The 26,959-nt window shown below is 53.3% G+C and overlaps 1 protein-coding gene across 1 annotated transcript in view; it reads right to left on the reverse strand.

The window, feature by feature from the left end:
• Positions 1–4,128: 4,128 nt before the first annotated feature.
• Positions 4,129–26,959, reverse strand: part of LOC138764772 (myosin-7) — a 55,029-nt gene continuing 32,198 nt past the window's right edge. The window contains exons 15-36 of the mRNA XM_069941041.1: positions 26,415–26,538; positions 25,877–26,013; positions 25,308–25,563; positions 24,316–24,558; positions 19,573–19,749; positions 18,614–18,759; positions 17,497–17,587; positions 14,327–14,716; positions 13,778–13,904; positions 12,773–12,891; positions 11,949–12,145; positions 11,512–11,695; positions 10,437–10,602; positions 9,790–9,914; positions 8,928–9,236; positions 8,183–8,386; positions 7,477–7,602; positions 7,017–7,187; positions 6,592–6,696; positions 5,332–5,427; positions 4,826–4,960; positions 4,129–4,209 (exon numbers count right to left, since the gene is read on the reverse strand). Coding sequence (XP_069797142.1) covers positions 4,189–4,209; positions 4,826–4,960; positions 5,332–5,427; positions 6,592–6,696; positions 7,017–7,187; positions 7,477–7,602; positions 8,183–8,386; positions 8,928–9,236; positions 9,790–9,914; positions 10,437–10,602; positions 11,512–11,695; positions 11,949–12,145; positions 12,773–12,891; positions 13,778–13,904; positions 14,327–14,716; positions 17,497–17,587; positions 18,614–18,759; positions 19,573–19,749; positions 24,316–24,558; positions 25,308–25,563; positions 25,877–26,013; positions 26,415–26,538 — 3,649 coding nt within the window. The 3' untranslated portion in view covers positions 4,129–4,188. The remainder of the gene's footprint in view (positions 4,210–4,825; positions 4,961–5,331; positions 5,428–6,591; positions 6,697–7,016; positions 7,188–7,476; positions 7,603–8,182; positions 8,387–8,927; positions 9,237–9,789; positions 9,915–10,436; positions 10,603–11,511; positions 11,696–11,948; positions 12,146–12,772; positions 12,892–13,777; positions 13,905–14,326; positions 14,717–17,496; positions 17,588–18,613; positions 18,760–19,572; positions 19,750–24,315; positions 24,559–25,307; positions 25,564–25,876; positions 26,014–26,414; positions 26,539–26,959) is intronic.

Consider the following 26,959-nt stretch of genomic DNA (forward strand, 5'->3'; position numbering starts at 1 on the left):
CACACACTCCCAGTGTCAGACTAAGGGTGAAACTCCCTCCACACTGACCCGTCACACACACCCTCCCTCGATCTAACACAGGGTGAAATCCCTCTACACCGTCCATTCATACACACACTCCCAGGGTCAGACACACTGTGAAACTCCCTCTAAACCGTCGAGTCACACACACACTCCCAGGGTCAGACTAAGGGTGAATCTCCCTTTACACCGTTCAGTCACACACACATACTGCCAGGGTCAGACACAGGGTGAAACTCCCTCTACAATGTCCCGTCATACACTCCCTCCCTCAATCGGACACAGGGTAAAACTCCCTCTAAACCGTCAAGTCACACACACACTCCCAAGGTCAGACTAAGGGTGAATCTCCCTTTACACCGTCCAGTCACACACACATACTGCCAGGGTCAGACACAGGGTGAAACTCCCTCTACACTGTCCTGTTAGATACACACTCCCAGGGTCAGACACAGCGTGAAACTCCCTCTACACTGTCCAGTCACACAAACACCCCCAAGGTCAAACACAGGGTGAAACTCCCACTACGCTGTCCCATCACACACACACTCCCAGGATCAGACACAGGGTGAAACTGCCTTTACACTCTCCCGTCATACACACACTTCCATGTTCAGTCACAGGTTCAAACTCCCTCTACACTGTCCCAACTCACACACACTTGCAGGATCAGACACAGGGTGAAACTTCCTCTACATTGTCTTGTCACACACACACTCCCAGGGTCAGACACGGGGTTAAACTCCCTCTGCACTGTCCCATCTCACACATACACTCCCAGTTCAGACACAGGGTGAAACCCCCTCTACACTGTCCCGTCTCACACACACACACCCAGGGTCAGACACAAGGTGAAACTCCCTCTACACTGTCCCGTCACACACAACCTCCCTCGATCTGACACAGGGTGAAACTCCCTCTACACTGTCCATTCACACACACACACTCCCAGGGTCAGACACACGGTGAAACTCCCTTGAAACCGTCGAGTCACACAAACACTCCCACGGTCAGACACTGGGTGAAACTCCCTCTACACCATCCAGTCACACGCACTCCCAGGGTCAGACTAAGGGTGAAACTCCCTTTACACTGTCCAGTCACACACACACACACTCCCAGGATCAGACACAGGGTGAAACTTCCTCTACACTCTCCCGTCACACACACACTCCCATGTTCAGTCACAGGTTCAAACTCCCTCTATACTGTCCCATCTTTACACCATCCAGTCACACACACACACACACACTGCCAGGGTCAGACACAAGGTGAAACTCCCTCTACACTGTCCCATCACACACACCCTCCCTCAATCTGAAACAGGGTGAAACTCCCTCTACACTGTCCATTCACACACATACTCCCATGGTCAGACACACGGTGAAACTCCCTCTAAACCGACGAGTCACACACACACTCACAGTGTCAGATACAGAGTGAAACTCCCTCTACTCCATCCAGTCACACACACACTCTCAAGTTCAGACACAGGGTGAAACTCCCACTACACTGTCCCATCAAACACACACTCCCAGGATCAGACATGGGGTGAATCTCCCTCTACACCATCCAGTCACACACACACTCTCAAGATCAGACACAGGATGAAACTCCCTCTACATCGTCCAGTCACATACACACTCCCAGGGTCAGACACAGGATGAAACACCCTCTACACCAGGGGTGTCAAACTCAAATTCACAGAGGGCCAAAATTAAAAACTTGGACTAAGTCGAGGGCCGAACTAAATATTTATTGAAAATTTTCAACAACATCTGCATGTTTTCTCTTCTTTCAACATATGTAATGTTAAACTTTTTCTTATTAAAATAAATGTTTAATAATAGATTTGGATAAACTCTTTCCAGAAGCATTAACAAATGAGAAATAAAATATTCAATAAATAATATTTCTCTATAGAGGATTTGTCAAATGTTGCTAGTGTGCTGTCGAATAGTAAAATCTGAGGGCTATTGAGAATGTGGGAGAATAACATGATTCCTGAAACAATCAAATGGGTGACTGATTGTGGGCATGAACTCTAGCAGGGTTATTTGCCATGCCCTTTTTCCATTGGTACAGATATCCTTTGATTTACACACTTTTCAAGTTTTATGCCTAATGAGCTTGTATCCAGGTGCAGGACCATTTTTAACCAGGAATATATTTATCACTGTGACATGAAACTATTGGAAGATCGTTTTATCCTGAGATTAAAGATCATAATCCTTACTCAGGCCTGTGTGCGAGAGGGCGGGGTTTGCGGACGATCGGGTTGGACAACGACAGTGCGGGGGCATCGGCTCTTGCTGCAGGGCGGCATCTCGGCGGATCAGCGGCCCCGTCACCGTGAGTCGTGGATCGGCCTGCGGCAGGGAGGGGGAGTGGGCAACGGTCCTGGCGAGGTCAGGCTCGAGGCCTCCGGTTCCGGGCGCTGGGAAGCGGCCTTGGCTTCCCCTGACACCGGGCAGGCCCCAAAACCAGAGTCCACGGTGAGACTCTGCAATGTAAACAGAGGAGGTGGGGGCGATTAGCGGGCTGACGCCAATGCATTCTGGGATTTATAGTATTAGCTGTGCATGCGCTATACTGGCGCGGCGGCCAGCAGGCCACCTCTAATACATTTTTGAAATGATCTTGCGGGCCAAATATAATTGCCCGCGGGCCAGAGTTTGACATGTGTGCTCTACACCGTCGAGTCACACACACAATACTGGGGTCAGACACAGGTTGAAGCTCCCTCTACTCTGTCCAAATGAGTCCATAGACAGCCAGTGCACACTCATCACTCATTGGTTTCGGATGGTGTCAGTGAACTGACAGCTGCTCGTTTATTCTGTAAATTTGCCCCATTTCGAGTGATCACATCTCAGCAGCCACTAAAGCTAAGAATCAGTGGAGACAATAGTCACGTGAGTATTTGAAATTTGGGTTCGTACCTTTGTTTACTAACGAACCAATTCCTATGAGCTTGTTGTATGAAAAGGCTTTCAGTGTAACGATACCATGAAATTTGCAAAGACCACCTCGAAAGGATTCAGTCTGACAAGAAAAGCAAAGATCTTGATCTTGACATGGGTTGGTGGGGGGGGGGGGGGGAGGTGGTGGTGGGGAGTGAATACAGAGCAACAGTCTCACAGGGCTTGGTATGATGTATGTGGAAAGCACGTAGTTCCCCTCACTAATGCACATGGAAACTGCACGTCTACTTAATTAAAATCTATTTATTTATTGCACATGTCTTGGGGTCAATGAGGGATGAAGAGTTTGGGAGCCCCTGCTCATCACACATACACACACCCCCAGACTCTCTCCTTCCCTCCCTCTCTCACTCCTGGGGTCAGACACAGGGAACGACTTAAGAGGGCCTGCTGGTGCTAAAGTAAATTTCATGAGATAATCTTGCATCGAGTCAATGTGAAGTTTCCAAGAAATACCAAGTGGAAATTGTAAACAGGTCAGAGGCAGAGAGAGGGATAACAGAAAGGGGAAAAGAGTGGGGAAGAGGGGAGGGAAAGGGGAGAAAAGCGAGTGGAGTGGCAGGAGAGAGGGGGAGAGGGGATAGAGAGAGGGGAAAGGGAAGAGAGGGGGAATGAGAGGGAATAAGGGAAGAGTGCAAGAGGCAGGAGAGGGGAAGAGTGGATAGAAAGAGAGTAGAGGGAGGGGAGGAGGGGAGGGAGAGGAGCGAGGGGTGGGGGAAGAATAGGTAGATGGGGAAGAGGGGGTGGTAGATGGGGAAGGCAGAAGCAAGGAGGAAGGGGAGGAAGGGAAAGAGGGGCGGAGTGAGAGTGAGGGGTTGAGAGAGGGGAGAGAGGCATGAGAGGTGGAGGAAGAAAGGGGGGTGTGGGGAGGGGAGAGAGGGTGGTAGATGGGGAAGAGGAATGGTGGGGGAAGGGGGAATGGGAGGAAGGGAAGGGGCAAAGAAGAAGGGGAAGAGGGGTGGAGCGAGAGAGGAGTTGAGAGAGGGAGGGGGAGAGAGAAAGGGCAGAGAGAGGGGGCTGTGGGAAGCGGGAGGAAGAGGGCAGGGAAAGAGAGAGGAGAGAAAAAGTGCAGTGGGAAATTGATAGGGTGGGAGAATGAATCACGACATGTGAATGGACAAACTTTGTTGAAGACTTTTATTCCACACAGATTTTACAGATGGTTTCACATTTTCAACAGAGCTCACTCCTCAGCAAGAAGTTTCTGGAAGAGAAAGGCCCAAAATCAGACAAATTCACAGATTTCATTGTCCCATCAAACACATACTCCCAGGGTCAGAGACAGAGTGAAGTTCCCTCTACGCCATCCCATCTCACACATGCACACACACACACACACACACACACACACACACACACACACACACAGAGTCGGCCACAGGGTGAAGCTCCCTCTACACTGTCCCTCCTTCCCTCCCTTGGGATCAGACAAAGATTGAAGTTCTCTCTGCACCATACTGTCACACACACACACACACACACACACACACACACACACACACACACACACACACACACACACACACACACACACACTGCCCCCCACCACCCCCAGGTCAGACATAAAATGAAGCTCCCTTGGCACTGCACATCCTGTCTCAAACACACACACACACACACACACACACACACACACACACACACACACACACACACACACACACACACACACACACACATTCCCGGGTCAGACACAGGGAGAAGCTCCCTCTGCACCATCCCGTGTCACAAACACACACACCACCCCTCCCCCTGGTCAGACACAGAATGAAGCTCCCTCAGCACTATCCTGTCACACACACATCCCTGGTCTGCAATACCTTGGAGCCCACATCTCGGGTTTTGGCCCTCAATTTGTTGACCTGACTCTCGGCGATATCCGCTCTCTCCTCCGCCTCGTCCAATTCATGCTGAAGCTTCCGGAATTTCACCAAATTAGTGTTGGACTGTTCCTCCTAAGTGGAGAGAGAGAGAGTGGGTTGCAGAGTCAGGGAGAGAGTGGGGACTGGAGGAGAGATTGGGGTGGTTACAGTGGTAGGGTGGGGTGTGGGGACCAGATGACGATGAGGGGTGTGGACCAAAGGGAGTTACAGAGACAGGAGGGCTGTGGGGGACCAGAGGGAGATATAGAAACAGGAAGGGGTGAGGGGGATCAGAGGGGATTACAGACACTGAGGGGTGTGGGGATTGGAGAGGGTTACAGAGACACTGAGGGGTGTGGAGGACAGAGAGGATTACAGAGACAGTGTGGGGCATAGAGACCGGTGGGTGTGAAAGAAATAGGGAGGGGTGGGTGTACAGCAGCTCTCCCTTCACCCTCACTCACCGCCTCCTCTGCTGATCTTTTGTAGGCTTTGACCTTGAGCTGGAGTTTGTCAACCAGGTCCTGGAGACGGATGTTATTCTTGCGATCCTCCTCTGTCTGTAGTGGGTGGGGGTGGAGAAAGTGGGGTTATGATAGTGGGGGAGGGAAAGGGTGAGAGATTAGAGAGAGGGGAGAGCGAGAGGGAGGGGGGAGAGAGAGAGCAGGAAGAGGGGTAAGAGAAAGGGGGAGAGGGGGGAGAGAGAGCGGGAAGAGAGAGGGTAGTGAGAAGGAGAGAAAGAGAGAGAGGAGAGTTAGGGGGGGAGGGGAAGAGTAGAGGTGAAAGAAGGCAGGGGATCTTGATTAACTGGTGCAGTGGCCAAGGAGCAGCAGACAGAGGTTCACTCAGAGTTGCAATGTGGAGGGTTAAACTAGGGCACGATTGACATGGTGAATTGTGGCAAACACGGTAGAATAGAGAGACCTTGGGATATGGGGACTAATATGGTGAAGAGAGAGGAGTGTTATAACCAGAGATACCTTGCTGTACAAAGATTGTCACAGTGAAAGGTGAGATGCTGGCTAAAGTTGTAGAACAGAGATACCTTGTCGTTTGGGGACTGACATGAATTGTGGGATTCCAGGGAGTGTCATTGAACTAGAAAGGAGGCAGAAAAGATGCCCCGAGATGTTTCTAGGATTGGAGGGAGGAGCTCAGGTTGCAAGGAGAGGCTGGATAGATGAGTGCAGGACGGGGACCTTGTACTGGTTTATTAATCCATAAAGGGTGTTGATAAGGTGGACGGTCACCGTCTCTCTCCTGCTCAGGTTGTAAAATCTAAAACCAGAGGACACAGGTTTGAGTGGAGAGATTTAAAGGGGATCTGAGGGGAACCTTCTACACACAAAAGATGTTGGGTACCAGAGGAAGAGGTTGAGGCGGGGACACTGATGCCATTTAAAAGTCACTGGGGCGCATCCAACGAAGGTGTAGAAGGAGATGGAGTTAGTCCATGTACACAGCATCCACCACATCACCTCCCCCATCCGTACATATGGAGTGGGGCAGGATGCTCCTCATTGGGTGGGTAGGGTTAGTCTTTGTATGCAGCATCCAGTACATCATCTCCCCATCCACATGTCCGGGTTGGGCAGGACAGTCCCCACTGGGTTGGTGAGGTTAGTCTGTGTACACAGCATCTGCCACATCACCTTCTTATCCACATACCAAGACAACCCAGGGCAGGCCTTCAGACCATGACTGGGCGATGGACAGGGTCTCACCTGGTAGGTCAACTCCTTGATCCTCCGCTCGACCTTGCGGGCCGCCTTAACAGCCTCACTGCACCGGCGCTGCTCACCCTCCAGCTCGTTCTCCAACTCCCGCACCTGCCAGGGCCCATGGGAGACAGTCAGAAGGGTAGGGTTGGTTCAGAGCTCAAACCCCAGCTCTGACCTCATAACGGGACCCAAACCCTGGGCCGATGACAGGACACAAACCCTGGGCCGGTGTCAGGACCCAAACCCTGATTCCCAAATCCCAGGCCGGTGATGGGTCCCAAACCCTGGCTCTGGGCTGGTCACGTGGCTTAAGGCTCAACCTCCTCAGTCCCCCTCCCCCTCATGTCCTGCTGGATGTCCCCCCTCCTCCAAATCTCCCCTCCATATTCACCACCCTGTCAGGCCCCCTCCCTTCCCCGTGGACTGACCCGTGCCTCCAGCTTCTGGATTTGTTTCTTGCCGCCCTTCATGGCGATCTGCTCAGCCTCATCGAGCCGGTGCTGAAGGTCCTTAATGGTCTGCTCCATGTTCTTCTTCATCCGCTCCAGGTGGCTGCTCGTGTCCTGCTCCTTCTTCAGCTCCTCTGCCATCATGGCCGCCTGCAGGTGGGTGCGGGGAACAGGTCAGTGGCAATGCCTGCTTCCCCAAAACCCAGACACCCTCACTCCCAACCTCTCCCCCAAACCCCTCACACCCTGACCTCCAAATCCCCTCATCCTATCCCCTCACCAGGAACCCATTATCCCCAACCATCTGATTCCCAATCCTCACCTCCCACTCTCCCCTGCCCAACCTGGGCCTTGGATGAGCTCGTTCAGTCTCACTCCACCTCCCCCTCCCGGAGGCCTGCACCCCTCCCCCATGGAATCGTGCTGTGCACAGACTCACATCGGTGACGGCCTTCTTGGCCTTCTCATCAGCGTTGCGACACTCCTGCAGCGAGTCCTCAACCTCAGCCTGGAGCTGCCCGATGTCTGCCTCCAGCTTCTTCTTCTGGTTGATCAGACTCGTGTTCTGGGGAGGGGAAAGATAGATATCATCAGCAGGGGCAAGGTCCAGAGGGAATCATCATGGGGCAGGGGTCAGAAAGCATCCTCATGGGGTCAGGGGTAAGGGGGCATTCTCACCAGGGGCAGGGGTGTTGTCAGAAGGGCATTATCAACAGGGAGCATAGATCTCGGCAGAGGTCAGAAAGCATCCTCATGGGGTCAGGGGTAAGGGGGCATCATCAGTGGGCACAGGGGTCAGAGGGCATCATCAGTGGGATGAGAAAGCATTGTCAGTGGTGGGAGGTGTCAGAGGGTACCAATGATTTCCCTGGGGTCAAAGGGTGCATCATCAATGGGGTCAAGGATCATTGTTAGTGACTATCCTGGGATCAGAATCCTCTCTGGGGTCAAAGGGCATCATTATCGACCTTCCTGGGTTTGGGTTGGTGGTCCAAGGAGAGAGGGGTCAGCTGCTCTAGGGGTGAGGGGTCTCAGGGGTGAGGTGTTCTGGGGGTGAGAGGTCCTGGGGGTAAGGTGTTGGGTCAGGGTCCCGGGGGTGAGGAGTCCCAGGGGCGTGGGTTGGGGTGAGGGGTTGAGGTCCATACCTGGGAGTGCAGTAGCTGCACCCTCTCGCTGCTTTCCAGCAGCTCACCCTCGGCCAGTCGCCGGGCCCTCTCTGCCTGCTCCAGCTGTGCCCTCAGCTCCTCGACTTCGGCCTGCAGCAACACCCCTCGTCTCTCTGCCATTGCTACACTCTCCTTCAGCTCCTCCGACACCCGCATCGCCTCATCCAGCTGCAGCTGTACCTCCTAGGGACAAGGGGCAGGGTCAAATCCCTCGTAATGGGGTGAGATCCCTCGTCACGGGGTCAGAGTCAGATCCCTCACTGCAGGGGTCGGGGTCAGCCCACTCCCCTTGGGAAGAGAGAGTCAAATGTCTCCCTATAGCATAGTCACTCCACCATGGATAGATTCCCCACCCCCAGGAGATCCCTCCCCTTCCCCTCAACCCCAGAGATCCTCCCTGCTCCCTTGAGCACCCTCCCCTCCCTCCGGTGCTCCATCTTCACCACCCCCCCCCTCCGCCCCCAGAACCTACCCTTCTGCCAGATTTCCCTCCCCTTCCCCCTTTGAGATCCAGCCTCTCACCCACCCCTTAAAATCTTCCCCTCACCCCTGGAAATCCCCCCTTATCCCAGAATTCCCTTCCCACCATTCCAGAACTTCCTTCCCCCTCCCCCCACCCATCCTGGAGCTCCCTCCCTTCCCCCAGAACTCCTGCAACCCTGCCCTCCCCCTCCTGGAGCTCCTTCCCTCTACCCCCCCCCCCCCACAGTCAGAGCTTCCTCACCTTCAGGGAGGCCTGCAGCAACTTGCCCTGTCTCTGGGCATCGGCTGCCTGCCGATGAGCCAGGCTGAGCTGTACCTCCATCTCATTGAGGTCACCCTCCATCTTCTTCTTGAGGCGGAGAGCCTCGTTGCGGCTGCGTGTCTCTGCCTCCAGTGAGCTCTGCAGGGACTCGAGCACGCGCTGCTGGTTACGCCGGGCTTGCTCCATCTCATCCTCCTTCTCTGCCAGCCGCCGCTCCAGCTCTGCCTTCAACTGGCTGTGTTCCAGTTGTGCCCGGAGGATCTTCCCCTCCTCGTGCTCCAGCGTGGCCTGCAAGGGGGCATAAGGGAGGCTCCCTTAGCGAGGCACGGGGAAGTTCCCTCAGCATCCCATCACAGGGTGAGGCTCTCTCAGCGAGACTTCAGGGGGAGATGCCCTCAGTGGGGTGCAGGGAAGGCTCCCTCAGTGTCATGTTGGTGAGATCCCCCAGCGTTCCGTCACAGGGACGCTCCCTCAGACTCCTGTCAGGGATCCCTCATAGTCACATCATGAGGATGCTCCCTCAGTATCCTTTCGGGGAGGCTCCCTCAGCATCCCATCAGAAGAGAGGTTCCCTCACCATCCCCTCATACATATAGTCCCGGGTTGGGACAACAGAGTGAAGGACTCTACCCACCCTCCCAACACACTCTCTCTCTCTCTCTCTGGTAGGACAAGGGGTGAAGCTCCCTCCCCATTGTCTGTCTCACATACACACACTGGTCAGATAAAGCTCACTCCACATCTCTCTCTCTCTCTCTCCCTCCCCCCCACCCGGAAGGGACAAGGGGTGAAGCTCCCTTCCCACCCTCCCGTCACTTCCCACCGGGGTCCCCCAACCCACCTCTGCCTCCTCCAGGGCGGCTTGCAGGTCCTGCTTCTCTTGATCGAGCTGCTTCCTCAACTTCTCCAACTCATGAACACTCTTCCCTCGCTCCCCCAGTTGCTCAGTCAGGTCCGAGATCTCCTCTGTGGACACAGCCAATCAGCATACAGCCTGGGATCTGGCCACGGAGAGAGGTAGGGGAAAGGGGCAAGGGAGTGGAGGGGTGAAGGAGGAGAGGCCTGGAGGGATAGGGATGAGGGAGGGGACAGTTGAAGGAGACAGGGGTGAAGGAGGGGAGTGAAGGAAGGAAGAGGGAGAAGGCTGAGGGAGGGAAGAGGGAATGGAGGGGCAAGGGGAAAGAGGAGGGAGGGGGAGAGACAAGATGGAGGAGAGCAGCCATGGGTGAGGGAGTGTGGGAGGAGTGAGGGAGAGCCCTGTGAAGGGAGTGCCCCGGAGCCAGGGAACTCCCCAGGGGCAAAGGGAGGGAGGAATCATCCTGGGAAGCTTCTGAGGGGTGAGGGAGCTCACCTGGAGGGAAGAAACTCCCTGAGAGGAAACACCCCAGGAGGAGGAGGGAGGGAGCACTCCAGTGATAGGTGGGAGGGAGGAAGCTCCCCAGGAGTGAATGAGCTCCCATGGAGGAGGAAGCAACCTAGATCACTAACCTTGAAGGATCTTGTTCTCCCTCTTGACAGTCTCCAGGTTGTCCAGCGCTTCCTCGTAGGCGTTTTTCAGCTTGAAGAGCTCGGTGCTGAGGGAACGTGCCTCCTTCTGCGCAGCCTCTAGTTCTGTCTGACACTCCTCCAACTTCTGCTTCCACTCCGACAGCAGCTGAGCAAGAGAATTCTCCGTCACTCCCGGATCCCAGTCACTCCTAGATCCTGGTCTCTCCCAATCCCGGTCACTCCCCATACCCAATCACTCCTAGATCCTGGTCTCTCCCAATCCCAGTCACTCCCCGATCCCTGTTACTCACGAACCCAGTCACTCCTAGATCTTGGTCTCTCCCAAATTTGGTAACTCCCCGATCCCAATCATTCCCAGTTCCAGGTCACTCCCTGATCCCAGTCACTCCCCGATCCTGGTTACTCCCCATACCCAATCACTCCTAGATCCTGGTCTCTCCCAATCCCGGTTACTCCCCGATCCCATTTACTCCCAGATCCCGGTCACTCCCCGATCCTGATCCTGGTCACCCCCCCCACCTCCCACCGATCGCAGTTACTCCCTGATCCTGATCCCAGTCACTCCCTGATCCTGGTCACTCCCTGATCCTGATTCTGGTCACTCCCTGATCCCGGTTACTCTCCAATCATGATCCCAGTCATTTCCTGATTCTGATTCCGGCTATTCCCCTATCCTGATCCCGGTCACTTCCCAATTCTGATCCCGGTCACTCCCCGATCCCGGTCATTTCCCGATCCTGATCCCAGTCACTCCCCAATCCTGATTCCAGCTACTCCTTGATCCTGGTCACTCCCCGATTCTTCCCATCCCCCACCCTGTCCCTTCATTGTCCTGTAACTCTCCCCGTAACCTCTGCTGCCTCCAGCATGTGACCCTGTGAACCCTCCCTGTCACATGACCACGTGCTGCCTCCACTCCATGACCCCCCACCTCTGTGACCACTGCCCTTTTATCCCCACCAAGTGACCCCGTGATCTCTTGTTCTTGTGACTCCTGCTCTTTGATTCCAAGCTTCCCCCAGCCCGTGACCCCCTGAGCCATGGTGGTCCTGACCTTGTCAAAGTTCCTCTGCTTCTTGTCGAGTACAGCAGCCGCTGCGTTGGATCGCTCCACATCGATCATCAGGTCCTCGATCTCATTCTGCAGCCGGTGTTTGGTCTTCTCCAGTGAGGCACACTTCGCATTCACTGCCTCCACCTGCTCCTCTGACTCCTGCAGCCTCTGTGCCAGCTTCTTCCTGGGGTGGGTGGGGGGGTGAAGGAAGTGGGAGGTGAGTGGGGGAGGAGACTAGGGGGAGACCCCCCACTCCTGGTTCCTTAATCTGCATGAGGACTGCAGTCTGGGTCCCCCCCAGAGACCTTGCGCCCTCCGCACTGGCCTTGAGCCCAACCTGGTGTCCCTGGGCCCTTGCTACTGGCCCTAATCCTCTCCTGCCCACTCCTTGCATGTAGGCAGCAACCTAGGCCTCTCCCACCCCCGGTATGACTCACTTTGCCTCCTCCAGCTCCTCGGTCCGTTGGATGGCATCGGTCTCGTATTTGTTCCGCCAGGAGGCCACCTCGGAGTTGGCCTTGGACAGGAGGCGCTGCAGTTCGCCCTTGGCTTCCAGCTCCTCCTCATATTGTTCCCTCAACAGCTCCGCATCGTGCCGGGCTGACTGCACACTGTGGGCCAGGGCGTTCTTGGCCTGAATTCGCCCAGGGGGATGAGGGAGAGAAGGAGGAAGAGGGGAGTGGGGAGAGAGAGGAGGTGGAGGGAAGGGTGAGAAAGGAAGAGAGGGGGAGAGAGGGAGGGAGAAAGAGGAGAGAGAGGGGGAGAAGGGGGAAGGGGGAAAGGGGGAAAGGGGGAAAATGGGGAAGATAGAGGAGGAGGGGAGAGAGAGAAGCTCTCAGCTTTGATCATGTGAAAAATACCATTCTCGGGGAGATTAGTCTATTTGGTCCTTGCGGGACAGCAGGAGGCCATTTGGCCCCTCGTTGGTCAGCAGGAGCCTATTTGGCACCCCTCGGGTCAGCAGGACTTTGGCTTCTCTCTGATTGCTAGAAGGCCATTCAACCCACATTGGATTAGTTGGCCCTTCAGTTCATTGTGGATTAGCAGGATGCTATTCATTCACTCTTATCAGCAGGCTGTACAGCCCCATTTGGTTCATCAGCAATCATTCAGCCCCTCGCAGGACAGTAGTAGGCCATTCTGTCCCTTGTGGTTAGTAGACCATTCAGCCCTTCCTGAGACAGCAGCAGGCTGTTCTGCCCCACGTGGGACGGGAGGCTGTTCTGCCCCTTGTGGAACAGCAGGACACCACTCAGCTCACCTTCACTTCCTCCTCCAACTGTCTCTTGAGGTCCTCAATCTGTTGGGTGTGGGAGAGCTTCCCACGGCTCAGCTGGGAGATCAGGGCCTCTTTCTCTTCCAACTGTCTCAGGAGTTCACCTGTGGGAGGGGGTTTAGAGAGAGGATATGGGGGAAAAATTAGAGTGGCAGGTAGATGGTGGGGAGATGAGTCGGCATGGAGATGGGGGAGAAGGGGTTTGAGAGAGGGACTGAGTAGTTACTGTCCACCAGTAGCCTGTTTACCTCCAGTGATCAAATCCAGGACTCGGTTTACCATCAGTAACCGTCACCAAGATCCGTTTTACCTCCAGTAACCAGGGAACTTGTTTACCATTAGTGACTGTCACTGGGATCCATTTTTCTGCCAGTGCGTGTCACCGAGACTCAGTTTACCATTAATGACCATCACCAGACCAGATTTAACATCAGTAACAACAGTTACTGACAGTAAAGATAACCAAGATGGAGTACTTTTCAAAATTTAGACATACAGCATGGTAACAGGCCATTTCGGCCCACGAGACCCTGCCGCCCAATTTATACCCCATTCACCTACACCCCCAAGATGTTTTTTGAACAGTGGATGGAAACCGGAGCCCCTGGAGAAAACCCACACAGACACGGGGAGAATGTACAAACTCCTTTCAGACATCACGGGATTCGAACCCCAGTCTGGTCCCGATCGCTGGCTGAAATGGCGTTGTGATAACCGCCACGCCAACCATTCTGTAATGTTAGTAACCATCACCAGGACACAGAATACAGTCAATAACTGTCACTGGGACCCAGTTTACCATCAGTAACTGTCACCGGAACCCGGTTTACCATCAGTAACTGTCACCGGAACACAGTATACCATCAGTAACCGTCACTGGGACTCAATTTACCATCAATAACTGTCACTAACCATCACCAACCCCAAGGCCCTCAAACAATGGCCATGCCCTGGCTGGGCCAGGACCACGGGATCTTGCTGTGCCCCTACCATTCTCAGTCTGCAGCTTGGCCTTGCTTGTGGTCAGGTCACTGATAGCACGCTGCCCCTCCTCAGACCTGGTGCGATGTTCGTTCATCTGGTCCTCCAGAGTGCGGCACATCTTCTCCAGGTTGGCCTGGTGGGAGGGGGAAAACAAGGGAGCTTAGTGGGAGGTTCCCTCAGCAAATCCCTTCCGCAGGCACTGCACTCCCAGCACCACAGACAATCCTGTACTGTTCCCGTTGTCCAATTAATTGGACACAGGGAGAGTTACAGGACAATGAAGGGACAGGGTGGGGGATGGGAAGAATCGGGGAGTGACAGGGATCAAGGAGTAGCCGGAATCAGGATCGGGGAGTGACTGGGATCAGGATCAGGAAATGACCGGGATCAGGGAGTGACCGGGATCAGAATTGAGAAGTGACAACCCCTCCCCTGACAAACCCCCCAGCCCACCTTGGCCTTGACCACCAGCTCCACTTTCCTACTCACGTCGTACAGCTCACCTTTCCTGACCTCGCCCCCTACCACCCCATCCACGACTCTCCCCAGACCTACCTTGGCCTTGACCACCTGCTCCACGTTCCCACTCACATCGTCCAGCTCCAGTTTGAGCTCGCTCTTCTCCTTCTCCAGCTTCTGCTTGACACGCTGCAGGCTGTCGATCTGCTCAGACAGCTCGGCAGCAGAGTCAGCGTGCTTCTTGCGCAGGGCGGCCGACGTGGCCTCGTGTTGGAGTGTGGCCTCCTCAAAGTCACGGCGCAGCCGCAGGAACTCCACCTCTCGCTTCTTGTTCATCTCCACCTGGACCGATGTGGCTCCACCGGCCTCCTCCAGCCGCTCACTGATCTCCTCCAGCTCCCGTGATAGGTCCGACCGCTGCTTCTCCACCTTGGCCCGTGAGGTCCGTTCTGCCTCCAGCTCCTCCTCCAGCTCCTCGATCCGGGCCTGGGGGAAGGAGAGAGGGACAAGGGGGTAAACACGGTGGGGGGTGGGGACAGGGGGAACTCACATCTGCTCCTTCTCCAGCTCCTCGATTTGGGCCTGGGGGAGGGAGAGAGGAACAGGGGGGAATGGGGGGGGTGTGAACACGGGGAGGAGGGAATGGGGCAACTCACACCCACTTCTCCTCCAATCCAGGCCTGGAGAATGGGGACTGGAGGGGAGAACACAGGGAGAACTCGCACCTTCTCCTTCTCCAGCTCCTCGATTTGGGTCTGGGGGAAGGAGGGAGGGAAAGATGGGGGTGGGTGAATACAGGGGGGGTGGAATGGGGGGAACTCATAGAAACATAGAAGATAGGAGCAGGAGTAGGTCATTCGACCCTTCGAGCCTGCTCCGCCATTCAACGAGATCATGGCTGATCTTAAAGTTCAGTACCCCGTCCCCGCCTTCTCTCCATAACCTTTAATACCCTTATACTGAAGAAATAGATCTAATTCCCTCTTAAATATATTTAATGAACCTGCCTCTACTGCCCTCTGTGGCAATGAATTCCATAGATTCACCACCCTCTGGGTAAAGAAATTCCTCCTCATCTCGGTCCTAAATGGTTTGCCTATTATCCTCAAACCATGGCCCCGGGTTCTGGATTTTCCCACCATTGGAAACATCCCATCTGCATCCATTCTGTCCAGTCCTGCCAGAATTTTATATGTCTCTATGAGATCCCCTCCCAATCTTCTAAACTCCAGCGAGTACAATCCCAATTTGTGCAATCTTTCCTCATAAGTCATTCCTGCCATTCCAGGTATCAGCCTGGTGAATCGCCTCTGCACTCCCTCCATTGCAAGAACATCCTTCCTTAGATAAGGTGACCAAAACTGCACACAATACTCCAGGTGTGGTCTCACCAAGGCCCCGTACAGCTGCAGTAAGGTATCCTTGTTCCTATACTCAAACCCTCTTGATATGAAGGCCAACATACCATTTGCCTTTTTAACCGCCTGCTGTACCTGCATGCTCGCCTTCAGAGATTGATGTACAAGTACCCCTAGGTCTCTCTGCACTTTCCCATCTCTTAATCTATTACCATTCAAATAGTAATCTGCCCTCCGGTTTGTATTACCAAAGTGGATAACCTCACATTTATCCACATTGTAGTGCATTTGCCATGTATCTGCCCAGTCCCTCAATTTATCCAAATCACACTGGAGCTTCCTGACCCCCTCTTCCATGCACACAACCCCTCCTAGCTTAGTGTCATCTGCAAATTTGGAGATATTACATCCAATCCCCTCATCCAGATCATTAATGTAAATTGTGAACAGCTGGGGTCCCAGTCCAGATCCCTGTGGTACCCCACTGGTCCAGGGTTTGGGGAAGGTGAAGGTTCAGAGGGAGAAGGATCAGTGAATGAAGAAGGTTCATGGGGAGACAGGTCAGGAGATGGGAAACATTCAGGGGAAAACGGGTCAGGAAAACGAGCCATTTATCCCAACTCTCTGTCTTCTACCTGCCAGCCAGTTCTCAATCCACATCAATACTTTGCCCCCAATCCCATGAGCCTTGATTTTGAAAGCCAGTCGTTTATGCAGGACCTTATCGAAGGCCTTTTGGAAGTCCAGGTACACCACATCCACTGGCTCTCCCCCATCTATTTTACCTGTCACCATCTCAAAGAATTCCAATAGATTTGTCAAGCACGATTTACCTTTTGTAAATCCATGTTGACTCCGTCCGATCCCTTCTCTGCTAGTCATATGCTCCACTATTACATCCTTAATAATGGATTCCATCATTTTGCCCACTACTGATGTAAGGCTCACCGGCCGATAATTCCCCACTTTTTCTCTACCCCCCTTTTTAAATAGCGGGGTAACAGTAGCTACCCTCCAATCCATGGGTACTGATCCTGAGTCTATTGAGTTCTGGAAAATAATTCTTAAAGCATCTGCTATCTGAATGGCCACTTCCTTGAGTACCCTAGGATGTAGATTATCAGGCCCTTGGGATTTATCTGCCTTCAATCCCATCAATTTCCCCAAGACCATGTCCTTGGAGATACTGATTTCTTTCAGTTCCTCCCTTGCATTAGTCTCTATGTTTCCCAACATCCTTGGGAGGTTATTTGTATCCTCTCTTGTAAAAACAGAACTAAAGTAAGACTTCAATTGATCTGCTATTTCCTTATTCCCCACTCTACCTCCAGCACTTTGATCCAGGGCTAGGAAGTGGAAAGGAACAGGGGGGGAGAACTCACACCTGCTTCTTCTCCTGCTCCTTGATCTGGGCCTGGGGGAAGGAGGGAGGGACGGGGTGTGGTGAACATGGGAGAGAAGGGAGGAAACATACCCATTCTGCCTCCAACTCCTTGATCCCAGCTTGTCGAGTGGAGAGGGACAGGGTTGAACACAGGGTGAACTCACACCCACTCCTCCTCCAGCTCCTTGATCTGGGGCTGAGAAGGTGGGTGAAACATTGGGAAGAACTCACGGGGAGGGGGGAAGGGGAAGAGCTCACGAGAGAAAGGAGGGAGAATGGGGGTGAGGGCAGAACTCGGGGGGAGGGGAGGAGACAGGTACATGTATGACAGGCCAGGGTACGAGGTGAGCAATGAGATTCAGGACAGCTATTGGAGGGGATTCCCAGAGTAGAGCTCTGCCTGCCTCTGGAAACACAGGCATGGATTGGGGAAGAGTCCTCTTGGGCCTGAGTCTTCTTGACCAGGAGGCTCGAGTTGGGCAGAACAGTTGATGTGGTGTACCAAACCCACCCCACCCACTCACCTGCAATTCCTTCAGCTTCTTCTGCAGCTGAACTGACAGAGCCTGCTCATCTTCAATCTTGCTGTTCAGGTAGTTGATCTCAAACTCCTTCCTGGGGGGGGGGAGAGGAAGGGGAAAAGGAAAGGGTCACGGGGGGGAGGAAATGGTCCTTAAATAGTGGGGCTACAGAAGAACGGAGGAACCTCGGGATACATGGGTAGGACACACACCATGAACAGTGAGCTGTCCTGGATTCCCTGGGGTGGGAAAGACTGAAGTAGACGTATGGTGAGGGGGAAGTGCAAGAGAGGAGGAGGGCAGTGGGATGGGAGCGGAGAAAGGAAAGGCGGTTTGGAGCAGAGGAGGGAAGGATGTGGGGAACAGACAGTGAGGGGGAGAGGAAGGGGAAGGGTAGGGTAGTGGAGGGGGAATGGGAAGGGAGGAGCAGGGAGGGGAGGGGAGAGGAAGCGGGGAGGGAAGGGGAGGAAATGGGAGCAGAAGGGAGGGAGATGGCAGGGAGAGAAGCATGGGAGCAGAGGAGAGGAGCAGAGGAAGGGAATAGGAGGGGAGCAGAAAGGGCAGCGGGGAGAAGAGGGGGAACAGGGAGGGGAGGGGAAGAGGGGGAGTGAGGAGGGGAAGGGAAAGGGAGGGAGAAGAGAAGGGGAGCAGAGGGTAGTGAGCTCACTATGAGCACAGAGGGGAGGGGGAGCAGAGAGATGGGAAGACGGGGAGTGAGGAGGGGAGGGGAAGGGAGAGTGTAGTGAGCGCACAGGGGAGGGGAGGAGTAGGGAGAGATGGGGAACAGAGGGGGGAGTGGGGAGAGGAAGGGAGGAGAGGTAATGAGGATGAAGGGGAGGGGGAGCAGTAGGGAGAGTAGGGGGAGTGAAGAGGGGAGGGGGAGAAGCGGAGAGGGGAGGGAGTAGTGAGCACGGAGGGGAGGGGGAGGAGCGGGGAGAGGGAGTGGAGGGAGGGGGAGAGGGTAGTGAGCACAGAGGGGAGGGGGAGCCAGGAGGCGTTTAGGAAGGGAGAGTGCAGGGAGCAGAGTGGGAAGGAGAGTGAAGGGGAAGGGAAGGAGAGCAGGGAGGTGGGAGAGGGGAGGGGAATGAAAGCGTGAGTGGGGAATGTGACTCTCACTCACTTCTTGACCTTCTCCTCCAGCTGCTGCTTGTCATTCTCCAGGTCCATCACGTTCTCCTGCGACAGCTTCAGGTCCCCCTCCAGCTTCCTCTTCGCCCGCTCAAGGTCCATCCGCACCTTCTTCTCCTGTTCCAGTGAGCCCTCGAGCTGTGGGTCAGTGAACAGGGTACAGAGTGGAGGATAGGGGAGGGTGAAGAGAGGGGTTGGAAAGAGGTGGGAGTGGTTCGAGAAGGGGGTGTGGAGAGGGGGAGGAAAGGAGAGTGGGGAGGGAGAGAGGGGGAGGGAGAGAGGTGGAGGGGAGTGGGGATAGAGGGGAAAAGGGGGATACAGGGGGAAAAGGAGGTGAGAAGGGGATTGGGGAGAGAGGGTCATTGGTAGGAGGGGAAGAGTGGGGATAGAGGGGGAGAGATATGGAGAGAAGCAGTGTTGGGTGAGAGGGGGCAGAGAGAGAGGGTAGAGGGTGAGAAGGTTAGAAAGAGAAAGAGTAGAGAGTTTGTCAGATGAAATTGGCACATTGGCCTTCATAAATTCAAGGATTGAGTACAGCAGTTGGGATGTTGTGGTGATGTTGTATAAGACATTGGTGGGGCTAAGTTTGGAGAATTGTGTGCAGTTTTGGCCGCCTAATTAGTGCAGAGAAGATTTACAAGGATGTTGCCGACCTGTTTAATCTTTCCCTGTAACTCAGTTCCTCATTTTTTTTCCTGGAGCGTCAGAGAATGTGGGGAGATTTGATACAAAATTATGTGGGGTCTAGATGGGTAAATGCAAGAAGGCTTTTCCTACTGAGGTTAGGTGATTCAAGAATGAGAAGGCAGGAGTTAAGGGTGAAATGTTTATGGGGAACTTCACGAGGGAATGGTGGGAGTGATGGAGCCTAGGGGTCTCCTGCTCCAGTGGGGGAGGGTTAAGGGGCCAAACCCAAATAGAGCTTGGGGTTATCCTGAATGGAGTACTCACATCGTCCAGTTGCTGCTCCAACTTGGCCTTGGCCTTGGTCAGACTGTTGACCTTGTCCTCCTCTCCCTGCAGGTCGTCCAGGGTCTGCTGATGGGCCTCCTGCAGCGCCTTCTTCTCCTTGGTTAGCTTAGCGATCACCTCGTCCAGCCCAGCCATCTCCTCCGTCAGATTCTTTACCTGGGGTTGGAGGAGAGGTGGCAGACAGTCAGAGGGGCACAAAGAGGTGGCAGATAGTCAGAGCAGGGCTGGGGAGAGGGGACAGGCAGTCAGGGCAAGGCACGGGGAGGGGGAAGAGCTGGGGAAGAAGAAGAAGGGCCTGGGAGAGAGGAAAGGCCCAGGGGAGGGAGGAGAGAATGAAGGGCCTGGGGGGAGAAAGAGGAGGAAGGGCCTTGGGGGGGGGGAAGAGGAGGAAGGGCCCGGGGGGGGAAGAGGAGGACGAGCCTGCGGGTTGAGGGGGGAGAGGAGGAAGGGCTGGGGGAGAGAAAGGAGGAAAGACATGGGGATGGAGAGGAGGAAGGGCCTGGGGGAGAGGTGGAAGGGCCTGGGAGGGGGTAAAGGGAAGTGCCCGGGGGAGGGAGGAGGAAGGGCCCAGGAGAGAAGGGGAAGGGCCTTGGGAGAGGGTCGTCAGGCCTGGGAGGCAGGGAGGGGGTTTCCTCCTGTCCCAGGATATCCCACACACAGGCCAGTACCCCAGCTCCCCATCTCTCATCACTCCCCTTCTCAGCCTCTCTCCCCCTTCAATTTCCCCTTCCCATCATTTCCCTTCCCCTCACATTACCATAGAATCACGAACAGTGCAGCACAGAAACAGACCCTTTGTCCCTTCTAGTCTGTGCTGAACTATTGTTCTGTTTCATCCAGGGGTGCCCGGATCATAGCCCCCTGCAACCTTACCATTCTAGGACAATCTCTTCAATGTCAAACCGAGTCCTGCACCCACCACCTCCGCTGGCAGCTCAGTCCACACTCTCACCACCTTCGGCATGAAGAAGCTCTCTCTCATAGAACATTCCAGCATAGTCCAGGCCCTTCAGCCCGCAATGTTGCATCAACCAATGTAAACATACTCTACAATAATCTAACCTAGGCGTGGCCAAACTACAGCCCCGGGCCAACTACGTCCTGTTACCCATTTTTAAGTGGCCCAGGGTTAATTTTAAAATTAAATTGGAATATGGCCCGTTAGAACATCGTCTCTAACAATAAACTGCACTGTATGTACATTGTACTTCTTAGTTTCAACACTAGATGGCCCTGCCATTTTGAACAACTACTAGATCAACCGTCGCAATGTTACTCAATGAAAATGTTTACCTTAGTTAAAAAAAACCTTTTGCCCAAGTTCAAACTTTTTTTTACCTCCGTTGATTAAACAGGGTGGAACCAAAAGGACAGAAAATAGCAAGGGAATGCTGAAAATTTCAGACACAGTGAGAAAATGAATACTTCTTCACAGAAGTCAAGGAGAAGTGTGTTTGTTTGATTTGCAAGGAATCTGTTAACTTTAATAGCCCATCTACAGATTTACACATTGCATCATAATTATTAGGTGGACACTTGGGCCATGAACTGTATTTTTTTCTCCTGTTCTTAATTTGCACTGCTTTTTTGAGTGAGACTTTTAAAGATTTTTATTGGATTCACTTAAATATAAGAGCAGCAGGTACAGATATGCCTTCTGTAATATGTGAGCAATGTCAGTGAACTACTGCAACGTCAACAGTTAAACTGTTCAGTAGTGACCGTTAGTTATATTGATAGAAAACAAATTTTGAAGGCACATGGATTTTCTGGTTTAAAAAGACTGCTTTTAAATTTAGACATACAGCACGGTATTTCTTTCAGTGTAAATGGTTGAAAACTACCGGGCTTAATATTGTATGGCCCCGTGACTCCAAATAATTTTCTGTATGTGGCCACAACCAGAAAAGTTTGGCCACCTCTGGTCTCGTCCCACTGACCTGCACCCAGTCCATAGTCCTCCAGGTACCCGTTCAAATTTTTCTTAAACGTTAAAATTGAGCTTAAAATTCACTTCAGCTGGCATCTTGTTCCACATGCCCACTACTCTCTGTGTGAAGAATATGTTCTCCTTAAACTTTTCCCCTTTCACCATTAACCCACATCCTCTGGTTTGTATCTCACCGACCCTCAATGGGAAAAACTTACTTTATCTATAACCCTCATCATTTTTCATACCTCTGCCAAATCTCCCCTCATTCTTCTACACTCCAGGGTAAAAAAAAAGGCCTAACCTGTTTAACTTTTCCCTGCAACTCAGTTCCTGAAATCCAGGCAATATCCTCGTAAATCTTCTCTGCACCCTTTCAATCTTATTGATATCTTTCCTGTAGTTTGGTGACCAGAATTGCAGACAATATGCCAAATTTGGCCTCACCAATGACTTATAGAACTTCACCACAACATCCCAACTCCTGTACTCAATACTTTGATTTATGAAGGCCAATGTGCCAAAAGGTCTCTTTAGGATCTCGTCTACATGTGTCTCCGCTTTCAGCGAAATATGTATTTGAATTCCCAGATCCCTCTTGTTCTACCCCACTCTCGATGCCCTATGCACTTTCTTGATTTTGTCCTTCCAAAATGCAACACCTCTCATTTGTCTGCATTAAATTCCATCTGCCATTTTGCAGCTTAATTTTCCAGCTGGTCCAGATCTCTCTGCAAACTTTGAAAACCTTCCTCATTGTCCATTATGCCTCCAATCTTTGAGTCATCTGCAAACTTGCAGATCCAATTCATCACATATCATCCAGCTCGTTGATATAGTCAAAGAGGCAATCACTGACCACCATAAAGCCAATGTCACACCCAGTTTACCACGTCACTGTGAATACTGAGCAACTGAACCTTCCTGGCTAACTTCCCATGTGGGACTTTGTCAAAAGGTTTTCTAAAGTCCATCATTAACTTTTCCTTCATTAACTTTCCTGATAAACTTCTCGAAAAACGCTATAAGATTAGTTAAACTCAACCATCCACACACAAAGCCATGTTGACTATCCGTCATCAGTACCTGCCTATCCAAGTACTTGTATCCGATCTCTTAGAATACCTTCCAATAATTTACCTACTACTGACGGCAAGCTCACCAGCTTATCATTTCCTGGGTTATTATTGAAGTTTTTAAACAATGGAGCAACATGATCTCCCCTCCAAACACACCACACCCGCGGTTAAGGACATTTTAAATATTTCTGCCAGAGCCCCTGCAATTTGTACACTAGCCTCCCTAAAGGACCAAGGGAATATCCTGTCAGGCTCTGGAGATTTAGCCACCCTTGTATGCTTTAAGGCAGCAAGCACCTTCTCTTTAATCTGTATAGGTTAAAATCCTCCAGCATTTCTGTGTTTTTACTACAATCCCCGTGTCTGCAGACGTTCATGTTTCACCTCACTTGCAGGCCTGGATGAACCATTAAGCAAAATGAGCCCGTGCTTAGGGCACCAAAGGAAGGGGAGGCTGCGGAGTTTATTTTTCCCAGTGCCAGATTTATCATGGTGCAGCTGAACTCGGCCCCCCCCCCCACAAAATATAGTAAACCACTGATATGCAATGATTGGCGGTTGCCAGCTGGACACGTCTCCCGAAACCGATCCTGCCCGTAGCCCCTTGCACGCTCCCCAATCCACTCCACCTCGATCAGCCAACGAGGCTGACGGCTGTTCCAGTCTATAGTTAATAAAAGCTGATCAGTTTCACGACTTGAGTCTTTTGTGATTATTGACGGTGCATCACAAAAATTGGAATCTGCCAACAGCCATACAGGGTTATGGTATCTGGACTGGAAGAAAACTGAATTTTTAATCCTATTATTTCACATTCAGCACTTACTGAGTCTTAATGTCTTGTAAGTTAGACAATGGAAGGGTCGAGGGGGAAACCATTCTTGGGCAGTGCTTAGGGCATCAGTTGGCCTTAATCCGGCCCTGCTTGTTTGCCTCGCTTCCCTACACTCTGTGTCCGTTTCCTGAGTGAATACTAATGCAAAAAAAATCATTTAAATCTCCCCCTCTTCTGGCTCCATATAAAGCCAACCACTCTGATACTCAAGGGGACTATCCTTTTGCTGTTATTATACCTGTAGAAACCCTTTGGATTTTCCTTGACCTTGTCGGCTAAAGCAACCTCCTGTTTTCTTTTAGCTCCCCAGATTTCCTTCTTGCACAATTTATACTCTTTGAGACCCTCACTTGCTCCTTGTTGCCTATACCTGCAATACACCTCTCTTTTCTTAACCAGATTCCCAAATCTCCTTCCAAAACCAAGGTTCCCTCTGCCTGTTACCTTTGCCTTTAATCCTGACAGGAACATACAAATTCTGTACTTTCAAAATTTTGCCTTTGAAGGCCTTCCTCTTACTGGACACATCCTTGCCAGAAAACAACCTGTCCGAATTTCCTGACAAGCAATGCCACTCCTCCCTCTTTCACCCCTCCCGTTCTATCACGTCTGATAGAGTGGAGGGCTGGAACATTGAGCTGCCCGTTCTACCCCTCCTGCAACTAGGTTTTCAGTGCCAAGTTTCTCCTTTTTCACCTTGGCCACCCACGGTTCCAGGTTCCTCCCCTTCCCCTCCCCTCTCCCATCCCCTCTCCCTCCTCCTCCCTCTCCCCCTCCCATTCCCTCTCCCCCTCCTCCCTCCCATCCTCTCCTGCCCATCTTCTATCCCCATCCCCTTTCCCCCCTCCCTCCCTCCCCCTCCTCTTCCCCATTCTCACCTTGTTCTCAGTGGCGTGCTTCTCCTTCTCCACCCTGGCCAGTGTCAGCTCCAGGTCGTCGATGTCCTTCTTCAGCTCTGAGCACTCGTCCTCCAGCTTGCGGCGCCGGGCCGTCAGCTCAGCGTTCATCTCCTCCTCCTCCTCCAGCCGCTCACCCAGCTCCTTCACCTTCGCCTCCAGCCCAATCTTGTTCTTGATCAACTGGTCGCAGCGCTCTTCCGCGTCCGTCAGGTTATCCTGTTCCTGTGGGGTGAGGACACCGGCAGGGTCAAGGCTGGGATATGCTGGGGAGTCAGGGGGCAGAACGTCATGGGGGGAAAGGGGGAGGGGTGAGTCAGGGAATAAGGGGGATTCGGGCATCGAGGGGGATTCAGGCGTCAAGGGCGAGTCAGGGGCTGGGAGAGCAGGTGAGGGGAGAGGAGAACCCTCACACACTCTGGACCTATTTCTCCTGTGGGAGAGAGAAAGGTGCTCAGAGGGAGTAAAGGAACAGAGAGACAGTCAGATGGAGTGGGAGGGATACTGGGGATGATGGGATAGGGGAGGTCGGGGACATGGGGGGGCGGGTACCAGGGAAACAGGGGGGACCGGAGGATGGGAGAGGCATGGTGGATGACCAGAGGATAGTGACATGGTGGGATGTGGTGTATGGGAGCTGGGCAATGGGGTTGGGAGAGGGCAGTGTGACAGGGATAGGGGGAAATGGGGAAGGGGCAATTGGGGTAGGGGAACTGGGGTAGGGGCAGGGGAAAAGTGGAGATGGGGATGGGGAGGTGAGGAGACAGAGAGATGATGGAGGGGAGGTGGGATGGGGGACCGGGAATGGGGGAGAGGAGGTAATGGTGGACAGGGGAAAGGGGGATGGGGGACAGGGAGGAGTGGGAAGGGGGGATGGGGCCAGGGGGATGGTGGACAGGGGAAGAGTTGGGAGACGGGATGTGGGAGGTGTGACAGGGTGACAGAAATGGGGGGGGGGTGTGACCCTCACTCACCGTCTGGACCTGCAGCAGCAGGTCATTCTTCTCCTGGAGCAGGGACACGGTCTTCTCCTCCAGCTCCTTGCGCCGAGCCTCGGATTTCTCCAGCGCTTCCTTCAGCTTGAGGAACTCCTCCTTCAGCGAGGCCATCTCCTTCTCACTCTCTGCCGACTTCAGAAGGGGCTTGATCTTGAAATACAGCTTCATCCACGGCCAATTCTTCACCCCCATGAAGGCCCGGACGTTCCACTGGATCACTAGGAGTGCATCCCTGCAAAGAGCAGGACAGGCCCAGGTCAGTGACAGCCCGAACAGCCTCTTCCTGCCCCCCCAAGAGGAACTAAAGGCCCTTCTGGTCCCCAAAGGGCCGAGCGATTTCCACCTGCCCCCAGAGGACAGAACAGCCCTCTGCTGACCCCAAAGGGTCGAGTGGCTTCCTACTGTCCCCAAGGGTCCATGGCCCACTCCTGTCCCCAAAGGTGCTGAGTTGCCAATGCTGTTCCCCAGAGAGGGCGAATGGTGCTCTACCATCCCCCTGAGGGACAGAAACCCTCCCCTGCCTCCAGCTGTCCAGGAGCCCCCACCTTCTCTCCACGATCCTCTTGAACTCGATCCTCATCAGCATCCCGCGGGACTGGGCCTGGATCCGGGTAATGATCCGGGCCAGTCTCTCATCCCGCAGCTCCTCCAGGTGTCCCAGGAGCCCAGCCTTAAAGAAAACCTGGAAACATGCAAGGGAAATCAGTACCAGACCTGGACCCCTCCTCCCCAGATCCCCCCCTACCTTGGTCCAAACTCCCCTTCCCAGGTCCCCACACCCCGCCCCATCTCTGTAGCCCCCCCCCTCTGGTCCCCACACCTCTCCCAATCTCTGTAACCCCCTCCAGTCCCCACAACCCTCCCCATCTCTGTAATCCCCTCCAGTTCCCACACCTCTCTTTAATCCCTCTTCCCCATGACCCTCTCTCTTTCTGTAACACTCCTCTCTGTTCCTATACCCCTGTGACACCCCATCTGGTCACCACATCCCTCCCTCCTCTGATTCCCCAGGGAGGCCCCACCCTTTCCCTGTAAGCCCCCTCTGGTCCCCACACCCCTCCCCGACCCCCAGACCTTCTGTACCTTGGTGTGTCCAAACTTGTACTGGTTGTGATCAATATCCAAACCTCCAAGCAGCTTTTCCGCCCCCTTCCGACTATCGATGAACTGACCCACGGGAATGGCAGCGGGATTGAGGATCCGGTACCTGGGGTGTGGAATTGCACAAGGTCACTTGAAGCAGCTCACCGATGGTGACATTTCAACTGGTCAGGGTCTAGCCCTTTTTGGGGGCAGGGTGAAGGGAGTACCTGTGGTTTATGGCAGGGTCTGGACAACATTGGTGAGAAGAAGGATCCAGGAACCGGCATCTCCTAGCAGGGGGAATGCAGGAGGACAGGGGTGATCCCATCAAGGCAGGCAAAAATTGGGAGAGGGAGGGATCAATTGGGCCAATCAAGATCTTTTTCTCTGACTGCTCTCAATAACAAAGGTTTAAGGTGAAGGGGTGGGAGGGAGGAGTTTTTTTTAAACACAGTGAATGGGTGGATGGAACAGGCTGCTGGAAGAGGCTGAGGCAAGGACTATTTGAGAAATTTGGTTGGATCCATGGATAGGATAGGTTTTAA

Source organism: Narcine bancroftii, chromosome 5, assembly GCF_036971445.1.
Source record: "Narcine bancroftii isolate sNarBan1 chromosome 5, sNarBan1.hap1, whole genome shotgun sequence".
NCBI lineage: Eukaryota > Metazoa > Chordata > Chondrichthyes > Torpediniformes > Narcinidae > Narcine > Narcine bancroftii.